The sequence below is a fragment of the Harpia harpyja genome, chromosome 13, assembly GCF_026419915.1.
Source record: "Harpia harpyja isolate bHarHar1 chromosome 13, bHarHar1 primary haplotype, whole genome shotgun sequence".
NCBI classification, from domain to species: Eukaryota; Metazoa; Chordata; class Aves; order Accipitriformes; family Accipitridae; genus Harpia; species Harpia harpyja.
Genome location: NC_068952.1, coordinates 26854541 through 26866879, shown reverse-complemented (window position 1 = coordinate 26866879; position 12339 = coordinate 26854541). Strand labels below are relative to the sequence as shown.

The following is a 12339-nucleotide window of genomic DNA, read 5'->3' as shown; positions in this document are numbered from 1 at the left end:
AGCCAAAGAAGCACTACATCAGGATAAAAGGAAAAAAGTAAAATCCAGGATATAGGAAAAACTGCTGCGAAGTACCAAGAATAAAACTAAAACAGCAGGAAAAATATAAAATGCACTACCAAAAAAAAAAAAATTATATAAGATGATACAAGAACAAAAAACAAACAAAAAAGTAAATAAGCAAAAAATTATTACTTGTAGGATGCAGCAATTGCTATTGTGTTTGGCGTGTCCAGGCCTTTGCTTTCATAGGGAGAACTGGAGTGGATTAAAGTCTTTAGGAGGAGGAGTACATTAGGGGAATGAAACAAGACCAGTGATCGGCTATTTGTGTGGCAGGACTCCTGTTGCTCCAAAGACAACTTAACAGGCACATTGAATAATGCCTGCTGATTGCAGTAACATAGGATTTAAAATCTGATAGTTGCTGCTGGACACTAAATCATTCTTCAGGAGTGTCTGCAGTGAGGGCCAGTGTTTTATCTGGCCTTGTCTGTTCCCTATATTATATTCATGAAAAAGAAAAAAGCCTTTAAAATCTCTCCTGCAACTTAGACTATTGCATTTTAGCCCAAATGAATTAAACGTGAAGTACTGTTGAGGGTACAACCGCAAGCATGTATGGCTTTAATATTTTTTAACCTTTTAAATTTTACTAAAATTGAATGAAATTAGAGCATTGCTGTCAATTTTAAAAATTGTTTGCTTCATTTAGAAGGCTTACCTTTGCAGTTGCAAGATGCAACTGTCATGCAATTTCTCTAATTCCAGACTGCTTATGGAGAGACACAATTGTATAAGGCTGAGATGAGTTGTTTTCCCTGCACATCATAGTTCATCATCATCTACTTCGTGTTGCAGTCTCTTCTGTCTATCAAAGCAAACCATGAAATCACTATTCAAATATTAGAAAGCTTAGTATATTATGTGTTTGCATAGTTCTCTAGAAATAAAACCACCCCTTTCCCCCAAACACATTCTATATAGATACAGAAATATTTCTGGAAGAGTGTTGATACCTTTTCCTTAAATGAGAAGAAAATGTATTCTACCATGGAGTTAAAAAGGAGGTACTATCATTCATTCTATAGTAGCAGACATCTGCAGCATGGACTTCAATATTCTGGTGAGTCACACCATCTCCCTTTATAGCTGATGAAGTGGAGTGGAATTCCGATGTGGAATTTGGATTTGGCAGTGTGGGACTTGGTTTAGTTGCGTAGATGTTCAAAGGCAGGATTGCAAGGTTTGAGAAAAGTTAGGTAGGTGCATCTATGGGCTGTCTATAAATAGCAGCAGTTAAGGCTCTGAAAAAGTATATGAAGTGATGATGGGAAAAAGCTTCAGAAAAACTTTGCAGGGACTACAATGGGAAAACACATCTCAACTCCTTTTCTGTGTGTTCATCATTCAGTAGTTAGAGTTTGGGATGAGTTATCATAACCTTTCACTCTTCCTAGCCAAAATTTGATTATTTCATTCCTTTATTCCTGTAAATAATCCATACTCAGGATGTGTTCTGAACACTTCAAAACTCCGTCAGTGTTAATTTTGTCCATTTAAATAAACATATTTTATTTTTATATCAAACTAAAGTGGGACAAATAATCACACACACTAATCACGCAAAACGTACGCTTCAGACAATGCAAAATTCCTGGAAATAGTAAAGTAAAATATAAATTAGGTAACACTTTTCTATTTTAGTAACAATTATTTCCCGTTGTTACCTTGATTTAGCAACAAATTTCACAGAACAAAAAATTATAAAAACAAAGACAGTCCAGGTAATCTCCCTTAGTGCAAGGAGTGCGCATCTTGGATTTTTGAATAATTTCATAGACCTGGCAGAAAAAGGTTATTGTACTATCATTCTGCAGTGATGTGAAAGTTAGTGAAATACAGCCATGGAAAATTGGGGGTGAAGCATGTTTCTTAAAAATTTAAGGCTTAGATCAGAAAAAAGTACATTTTCTAAGTAGAATAGAAATATTAACTCTAAGTACACATGTGGAAGATAGTGGAAGTGCTCCCCGAAGAGAGTGGAATTATGATGAACTGCTCCTGCCAAATAAATATTATCTCTCTTCTCACTAGAATAAAAGTCTTTGGCGGGGATCTCTGAATATTACAACAGTATACTGGGTTTAGTAACGCTTACAAAATATCTAATGCAATAGAAGCAGATAAGAACTTCACTTGACTTGTGGAAAAAAAAAAAAAACCAAAACAGTGTGCTGCTAGAAGGTTTGTGGAAGCTTGATCATTTTCCAATAATTGCACCTTTGAGATATCACTGCTACAAATCCATTTTCATGAAGTCATGTGTTGTATGTGAATCCTAGAATTGTTTAGAGCAAGTATCCAAGTGGGTAATTTGCCTCAACGGACTCATGAGAATATTTTTTTAAACAGGGTTTTCTAGCATCACAGTGCCCAGTCCCTTCATTTTTATCCAGCTATTGTGAATCGTGAGTTAATTCTAACAAAAGGAGGGAGGGTTAGTGTGGATCTGTGGAGGCAATATATTCAGAGAATTCCAGTTACTGATAAGTAACCTAGTTTTCTCCTTCATAAATTTGCCTCCCCAGATCCCCACCCCTGAAGATTAACCAGCAGTAGCAATCCACACCAAGAGGACGGCTGAGGAGTGCTTAATTATAAAGGTACTGTGAAACAGTTCTCCTGATATGATCTAGCCTCAGCGTCAAGAAAATAATGATGGTAAAGGTATGTAGCTAGCTTTGTGTAGCCACGCTACAAATTTTCAAAAAATGGACACCAGCCTAAGCCAAGTTGAAATACTGACATAATTCTTATCAAGTATCTATTAATATTCTCTGGCAGTTTTTTTTTTATCTGTGAATTAGAAGATTGAAAACTAAAAGTATTTCAACAAGCTATGCATCTCTAGAATGCATTTTCAAAAGTTTTTAGACTAAGATGACTTTCAGTCTTTACAGTACAATTATCAGTGTGTCCATATGTAAAATAATAAATTGGGGAAAAATAAATATCCCAGTTTAAGAACTTAAAAGTTTTTATATGCCATATATATGCTAGAAGGAAACTGAGAAGTCTTTTTCTAAATAAGAGTTAGCTGGAATTACAAGCAGGCTATTAGAAGTTCAAACAGAAGACCTTTTTTAGACCTGAACATGCAATTCATGGAATTGAATTTTGTTTACTTTTCAGTTTGATTTTTGAGCAGTATTTTATAATGCTCCAAATATTCATAGGTTCATGTGAGGTGGGGATGTGAGCACTCTGAAATCAGGAATAAATCATGCATCTGATGGTTTGAATTTAGGGCAAAGAACTGTGATTCCTTTTGAGATACATTGCCTCTGAGATACCATACCTGAGAAGGAGAGATTGCGTTGTATCTGAAATATCTGACTGCTGAGTGAATCCTCACAAATGCAAAGATTGTTAACATTGCATATCCTGGGACACAATGTTGTTGTTGTCTTGTTTGCAGGGTGGGCCCTGAACTATAGGAGGTCACGTCGCTATATCAACTGCTCTTACATGCTGATTTTTGTACATATCTTTCTTTCCTTTAGCAGCCAGTGACTCGGTCTTACAGTGATCCCACAACCTTTTAAAACAAGAGCTGATGTTAGTGTTGACAATAAGATACTTAGTAGAAAAGAGTTTTAAAACACCACTTTAGTTTGTGTGCAGTGTGCTGTGTAGGGCCTCACCATATCTTGGTAGTCATCTGTTCCTAAGAGTTTCTTCTTCAGAGAGTGTTGTCTCATCCCCCATATCCCAGACAGATTCACCTTAAACAGTATCATGCTCTTCTGAAACTCTGATATTTGTTTTATTATAGTCTGTATGTATGAAACTGTGAGTGCGTGAAGAAAGGGGGAGAAAGAAATCACTATATTTAAAAGGAGTTTATGGGCAATGGTGACCATGCTTAAAAACCTTGGTGCTCATATTCATTTGTTCGTTAATAATTCACAAATGTTTTTTGGAAGACCAATTCATCTTCAACTGTTCTTTCACTTTCTAGTTTTCTTTCCAACAGCATCTTCTTACATTGATCCAAATGAATCCAATAATTTGAAATTCCCATATCCAGGTCAGGATATAATGTGTTAAATTGTTGCAAACCACAGAACTAAGGGTTTGCTAGAACTACAGTGTTTAGAGGGGTCAAAGTCTATAAGCAATAGCTTTTGCCAGTGTAAGTGAGGTCTAGTGAGGACTCTGACTCGAAACGTGGACCTGTTGGTAACTGACTTTGCTGCTGCTTTTGCAGTCATGGTTGTGCATAGAAAAGAAAACTGCACGGTCTTGTGTGGGCTGGATTCACTGCTATAAGTATTCGTTGCATGTTTGTCTTTGAGTATTTGTTCCTAGCAGGAGGCTATTTTAATAATGTCGTTGGTTGAGGACAAACAGCTTTTCCATGATTATTGTCCTAGCTATCTGATGTACTTAATTCAGTTGAAATTATTCCAGGAGTTTATGTGGTATTTCAGCTAATGTCTGTCCTCACATTAAAAAGCTAAGTATTTGTGCTAAAAATGAGCCTGAGACATTCAGGAACACATTCATCTTTTTCTGAAGTCATATCACGTCAGTATCATTCTGAGAACAACCAATATCTTGTGCCTGAACTCTCAGCTTGTAGTGCAAATTCTTGTTTATTCCCTATGGGTGGCACAACCTTGTACATTTTCAGTATTACATTTCACCCCACTATTATTATTTTATCCCCCTAAGCCCTCCTATAACCTTGTGTAGAAGGATTGTTTTCTGTATTGACATTACCTCATACACATTTCATGTTTCATAAGAAAAATTAATGAACATCTTTCTACTACTCACGTGGAAGAACTCTACTCTCCAGCCAGTTATTTCCCTAAGCAGCACAAAGAGTGATGTCTTCTCTTTAATTGGTTTCCTATTCATCATTTTGTTTCTGTTTTACTCTTCTACCACCAATCTAACCATTAGTTTAGTTCCCTAGGTGATGTCATTGTAACTAATCAGCCAGAGAAATAAAGATGGCTTATACTATGTGATCAGAAGCTTGATCCCATTCTGTTAGAGTTGCAGTGCCATGCCGGTGTGTAATGCAGTTCTCTCAAACTCTCTGAAAGATAGTTTTCCTTCTGCATTAGCTTTTAAAATGTTTCCTATCCTCTCCTTTCAGACTGATTACCCCAGTACACTTTTGAAGCAGTTATTAGCCCAGTTAGGGCTGGATCTCTTCTCTGCAAATACGTTCCATGATTTGGGATTCAGGTTCCTCATGAAATTTATCTAAGCAGAGGTAGAAGAAGCCCCCAAACAAGTAACCTCCTAACATTTTGCCATAATAAATTTTCTCAGTTCATTGCAGTTGACTTTCATGAACTAATTCTCTTTATTCTTTAGTATTTGTCACTTGATATGCAAAATCTTAGCAGAAAATCTGTTTTTACTTATCCTTTCATAATGAACTTGTGACTATTTTATTGATGCTGAATTTAAAGCTATAGCTAAGGCTACAGAAATATTGTCAGGATGACAATTGTACACACAATTTGATTCACATTTGAATCTTTAGGCTTATAATATTTTTCTCTTTTTTTTTTTTCTTTCTTTCTCTGAGGGCTACACTCTCCTTTGTAAAATTGATGGTTCACTCTGTTTCTGAAAAAAATACATGGTTTTAAACACTGGACTAGGGTTTTGAACAGGCCTGTGCAGCAGACATAACCTTTGCGTGTGTACCAGATGGTACTTCAGTTTGAGACTGCCAGTACTTGTCATGTTTTTAATACGGTTTCGGTGGGAGAAATTTATGGTTAGATGTGAAGTCAGAAAGCGGACCAGAATTCACTTTCTGATTTTCATAACACTAAATTTCTTCATAGAGAATTTTTTTCAAAAACTATTCGAAATCTATTTCCACAGCTTGTAATGTCATACTATCAGAAATTTAAGTACAATAACGTGTTAATTTTAGTAACAACCATCTTCTCAGAAGGCATCATTTTTTGCATCTTATTAGAAAGACTGTCAGCAGAGGTCTGTGGAGATTATTCTGATTTCCTTGTATAGCACTGACATAACACTAGTAAGTTGAGATGTGAACAGTGGTCTGTATTGACTTCAGCAAACTTTCCCTGTACGTTTGACATAGCCAGAATTTTGATGATAGTATGTATGCTCTTCAGTGTCTGTTCCTGAGAGGCAGTGGTGGTTAGTCGGTCATCCATCCCAAGGCTCTGAAGAGCTTTTCTTTCTTAGAATCACAGAATCATAGAATCATTTAGGTTGGAAAAGACCTTCAAGATTGAGTCCAACCATCATCCATGCCCACTAAACCATGTTCTGGAGTACCTTGTCTATGTGCTTTTTGAATACCTCCAGGGATGGTGACTCAACCACTTCCCTGGGCAGCCTACTCCAATGTGTGACAACCCTCTCAGTAAAGAAATTTTTCCTGATATCTAACCTAAATCTCCCTTGCCGCAACTTGAGGCCGTTTCCTCTCGTCCTGTCTCCAGCCACCTGACAGAAGAGACCAACACCCACCTCACTACAACCTCCTTTCAGGTAGTTGTAGAGAGCTATAAGGTCTCCCCTCAGCCTCCTCTTCTCCAGACTAAACAGCCCCAGCTCCCTCAGCCACTCCTCATATGACTTGTGCTCCAGGCCCCTCACCAACTCGGTTGCCCTTCTCTGGACACGCTCCAGCACCTCAATGTCTTTCCTGCAGTGAGGGGCCCAAACTGAACACAGTACTCGAGGTGCGGCCTCACCAGTGCCGAATACAGGGGAACAATCATCTCCCTGCTCCTGCTGGCCACACTGTTTCTGATACAGGCTAGGATGCGATTGGCCTTCTTGGCCACCTGGGCACACTGCTGGGTCATATTCAGCCGGCTGTCAACCAGCACCCCCAGGTCTTTCTCTGCCGGGCAGCTTTCCAGCCACTCTTCCCCAAGCCTGTAGCGCTGCATGGGGTTGCCGTGACCGAAGTGCAGGACCCAGCACTTGGCCTTGTTGAACTTCATACAATTGGCCTCAGCCCATCGATCCAGCCTGTCCAGAACTCTCTGTAGAGCCTCCCCACCCTCAAGCAGATGGACCCTGCCTCCCAACTTGGTGTCGTCTGCAAACTTTCTGAGGGTGCACTCAATCCCCTCGTCCAAATAATTGATAAAGATACTAAACAGAATGGGGCCCAACACTGAGCCCTGGGGAACACCACTTGTGACCCACTGCCAACTGGCTTTAACCCCATTCACCACAACCCTCTGGGCTCGTCCATCCAGCCAGTTTTTCAGTTCCCTCAGTACTCTTGGATGGATCCCATCGGGTCCCATAGATTTGTGAGTGTCCGGATGGCATAGTAGGTCACTATTTCCTCCTGGATTAAGGGGGGGTATATTCTGCTCTTCATCCTCGCCTTTCAGCTCAGGGGGCGGAGTACCCTGAGGATAACTGGTCTCCCTATTAAAGACTGAGGCAAAGAAGGCATTAAGTACCTCAGCCTTTTCCTCATCTCTGGTGGCAACGTTCCCTTCTGTATCCATTAAAGGATAGATATTCTCCTTGGGATTCTTTTTACTGTTAACATATTTGTAAAAACATTTTTTGTTGTCCCTTACAATAGTGGCCTGATTTAGTTCTAGCTGAGCTTTTGCCTTTCTAATTTCCTTTCTGTATGATCTAACAAGATCCCTGTACTCCTCCCAAGTTGCCCGCCCTTTCTTCAGAGATTATAAACTCTCCTTTTTTTCTTGACTCCTAGCAAAAGCTCCCTGTTCAGCCAGGCCGGTCATTTTCCTCGGTGGTTCGACTTGTGGCACATGGGAATAGCCTGGTCCTGAGCCATTAAGATTTCTTTCTTAAAGAATGTCCATCCCTCCTGGACCCCTTTGCCCTTCAGGACTGTCTCCCAAGGGACTCTGTCAACCACTGCCTCGAAGAGGCCAAAGTTTGCCCTCCGGCAGTCCATAGCGGTGGTTTTGCTAACCCCCTTCCTTGCCTCACCAAGAATTGAGAATTCTATCATTTCATGGTTGCTAAGCCCAAGACGGCCTCTGACCATTACACCTCCTGCCAGTCCTTCCCTGTTTGTAAACAGTAGATCTAGCAAGGCTCCTCCCCTGGTTGGCTCACCTACCAGCTGTGTCAAGAAGTTATCTTCCACACACTCCAGGAACCTCCTAGATTGTTTACTCTCTGCTGTGTCGTATTTCCAGCAGACGTCTGGAAAGTTGAAGTCCCCCACGAGAACAAGGGCACACGATTCTGAGACTACTGCCAGCCACTTGTAGAACGATTCTTCCATCTCTTCAACCTGGTTGGGTGGTCTGTAACAGACTCCCAGCACAATATCTGCGTTATCGGCCTTCCCTCTCATCCTTCCCCATAAGCACTCCACCTTGTCATCAGAATCGTGTGGCTCTGTACAGTCAAAACACTCCCTAACATAGAGAGCCACCCCACCACCTCTTCTACCTTGCCTATCCCTTCTGAAGAGCTTATAGCCATCCATTGCAGCACTCCAGTCATGGGAGTCGTCCCACCATGTTTCCATGATGGCAACTAAGTCGTATCTCACCTGCTGCACGATGGCTTCCGGCTCCTCCTGTTTATTGCCCATGCTGCGTGCATTGGCATAGATGCATTTGAGCTGGCCTATCGAATCCACCCCTAACATTGGCATGCTTGGCCACTTACAAAGTGAAAATTCTTTTAAGGATAGCTCACTATGTAAAGGATTAAGCAAGGAAGATACTGCCTTGAGACTGGATCTTCTGGTTAGTATGTCATTTGAGTTTTAAGTGTATTTAAATCATAAGCTACTTGAGATGAGATACTGTCTTCCTGCTTGTATAGCACTGTCCTAGACACCTTGACCCTTTTAATAAAGTATATTAACTTTACCTATAACAAACTTGTTTTGCGTCTCTGAAAAGCAGTTTCACTAACTAAATCAAAGCAGAAGAGAAGACTGAAAACAAAAACATATTTGTCTGTGGGATTCTGAGGAATCATTATTTTGCCATCTTCTATAACGTCATACTCAAACCTGAGTGTTGCACTTTAGTAGCTCTCCTTAACACATAATCTGGAGACAAATAAGATAAGAAATATGCCAACTAAAAAAAAAAATGTTGTTCTTGTTTCTATTTTTTTTTTAGTTTTTTTTTTTAATTTTTATTTCCAGCTCTTCCTTTCACTTTTTTAAGATGCCTGTTCATTTCTCCCATGCCTTTGCATTTGTACCTTCATGTTCCTTGACCTGTCTTCCATGAGCCTGTTGTTTGTGGATAGCCACCTAAACACTTCATCTCTATGACAAAGTATGCTTCAGAAAATGAATGGTTCTGATTGATCCAACCTATGCAATTCTGGGATTATTCACTGATCAATTCTGAGCATCTGCAGGAGATATCATAATTTACATCATATCAAAGGTCATAACTGAACTTAATTCTTTTTGGAGCTATTCCAGTGTAGGTGTACTTTTCAGTACCTTCTTTAAAAAGTTCAAGCCTAACTTTAAAAATTATGACCACCTTATAAAGTCATGCATAACAAAAAGTTTAGTTAATTTTATTATCACTATATGCTGGCAAGGAATAATTGTGTACAAACATCCTAGTTTAAAAGCTCATAAATTAAAGACAAATTCTCATTATTTTAACTTCTTTCAAAGGAAGTCTTTTTCTTTGTGTTACACATGTATCACTCTTTACCAGAGAAGAGTATCAGAGTTTCTTTTGCATTACAGTGTTTTCAAATCAGCATTAGTGGCTATGTATTAAAAAGATCTAGTATTCTTGATAGATCAGCCTGAACAATATCCTTCAAAAACTTGTAAGATTTCATGAAGATCTTTGTATATATGTTTCTCTCCGAGTAAAGCAAGAACCCGAGATAACAGTTACCATTGCTGTGCGAAGGTTAGATCTGACTGAGAGTAAATGCTTAAATCTTGTGGCATTAGTACTCTGCTGACAAAGACAACCTCTAGAGGTTGTGAAAGGATCTGGCATTTCTTTTTCTGTATTCTGAATGACAAAAAAACTTGCACCCTTTTTGCTTCAGACACCAAATTTGCATAAAAGTAGAGAGGTGGGAGCCATGAACCTGATGGTCTTCATCCTACTTAAACTGAGAACTGCTGTTTGGGATAATAAGGCTCTTGCATTGCATTGCACTTGTGTGCCCAAATTCCACTGCAGAAGTAGGCAGTGAATTTTCCAGTTTTCTCCGAGGCTTCAGTCTCACTCTGAGCTACTAAGAAACATGCCTTTTTTACAAAAAGAGCATTAACCTGGTAGAATAGATAAGGAAACGCTTAGGTTAGCCACATCTGGTCAAGTCTGTATTTTGCAGTCTTAAATGCAACATCACAAAAACAGAAGAGAAAGCGTTTAAGTAAAGCAAAGATTCCTTCTGTGGTCTGCCTTCATTATATTACTGTGTTAGTGATGTGAAGATTATCTTTAAATTTCAGACACACACAGAAGTAGTGTAAGGAACAGAATAAGTCAATGCGCTGATGTCTTCTTTGGAAAAACCCTGTCCCTAAATGTTCATACCCCTAAAGAAAATGGTCTTCAGACCTTGAATGAGGAGCACGTCTGGAGGAGCACTCTTCAGCTGCCTTCTGTATAACCAGCACTTTGTAGTGGTGTGGATGTTTCAACTGGAGATCGGCTGTCCTTTAAATATCACTCTGAAAGTCAGCCCTTTGGATATCACCCATCATATTCTTCTGTTGAAGAATCTCAATTATATTACCTTCTTTTTCTATTTTGATTCCACTTTGGCTATTGTAATAATGGTCTTTTGCCTGTGTTTTGCATCCCTAGTGTAACAAAAATCATAATTTTCTTTTTCCTCTCACCTCTGCAACGAATAAATGAACTTTGTATCCCAAAGTATGTTAAGAATGGTCTTTCTGGCACTTCTTGCAAGAAGAACAAAAAAAACCTGATCATTATCAAAATAGTAAATTCCAGTGAGAGTGACTGTAATGACCATTATTTATGTCTGTACTGGAGAAATTGAGATGCCAGCAATCCAGCATCTCCCTTATGCCACAAGAGGCTGATAAAACATGATAGTGGACTTGAAGAGACAGGTCTTTTAGTCTAGCATCCCTAAGCTTAGATCACATCTTAGGGTATTATAGTTACATTTTTAAAAAGCAAGTCTTAATCACCAAACAGTTGACAGCAAACAGCATAAAGAATAAAAGTTGTTAATATATCCCAGCCTTTCAGTTCTATTTAAAATAAGTAGAGGAGAAATAAAGATGCTTTATATTGAACAGAAACCTATTAAACACATATAATGTGTTGAAAGTATATGTTATTTTAAATGTTTTATAAAAGGCCAACAGTCACAGATGTTGGACTCCTTTGGCTGTGCATCTGTTCATAAAATAATGTTAGTTTAGGGTACCAGGTAGTACTCCCCAAGTTTTTGATTGGAACTGAAGACATCCTGTAGTGTCTGCTCATATGGTTTGGGTCATTACTGGAGAATTCTGTTGAATATTTTAAAATTAGGACAGCCCAAAGGTAAGGCTTAGCAGTATTTAAAAAGTTATGAAGTAAAAGAGAGCAGAAGGTTTCATCTGCTAAACATCCGTTTATCTGGTTTAAAGAGTTTTCACATTGTGATAACCTGCATGTGTTGTTCGCAGGGGAGGAGCTGTGCACCGGCCTCATTTCAGGCTGTTCCTTGGACTGTTCCTTCGGCTTCCAGACTGACGTCCACAACTGTGAGATCTGTCAGTGCCGACCGCGGCCCAAGAAGTGCAAACCCATTGTATGTGACAAGTACTGTCCCTTTGGATACTTGTACGTATTCTCATTCTGAAAGCATATTTAATACAAACCCTGTACATATTGAAAATATGCAAAATCCAGGCATATGTACTTGTGTTTACTTTGTGGCAAAGCAGGGGAAAATGTAGAAAAATAGAAATGTCATTACTTGATGTAAGATTAAGGTATTCTTCAAAATGGATTTTGATCAACAGATTAAGAAACAGCAACTAAAAAAACAGCGGCAGATTGTAAAAGCAAAGCAGTCCTTAAATTTTTTTAAGAACATTTGACAAACAAGATGAAAAAGCTACTTACAAGTAATGTCTCTTGCATGTAGCTTTTTGAAATTCTGTTTGCATGTTCCGCTGTGATACCCTTTCATTTTATAGCCCAGTTATTTTATTCTAATTATTTTCTAATATTTCAGGTTTTTTTTTAATGTTATATGACAGCAGACTAGTTTTAGTGAGACATTTCTGATAGTTACTTTACAGGATTCATTAAGAACAGTACCATCTCTTATCTAAGT

The 12339-nt window shown here is 38.8% G+C and overlaps 1 protein-coding gene across 4 annotated transcripts in view; it reads left to right on the top strand.

The window, feature by feature from the left end:
• CRIM1 (cysteine rich transmembrane BMP regulator 1) overlaps positions 1-12339 on the top strand; it is a 203579-nt gene that overhangs the window by 159557 nt on the left and 31683 nt on the right. For all 4 annotated transcript variants that reach the window (XM_052805796.1, XM_052805798.1, XM_052805797.1 and 1 more), the window contains one exon: positions 11684-11840. In XM_052805796.1, coding sequence (XP_052661756.1) covers positions 11684-11840 — 157 coding nt within the window. The remainder of the gene's footprint in view (positions 1-11683; positions 11841-12339) is intronic.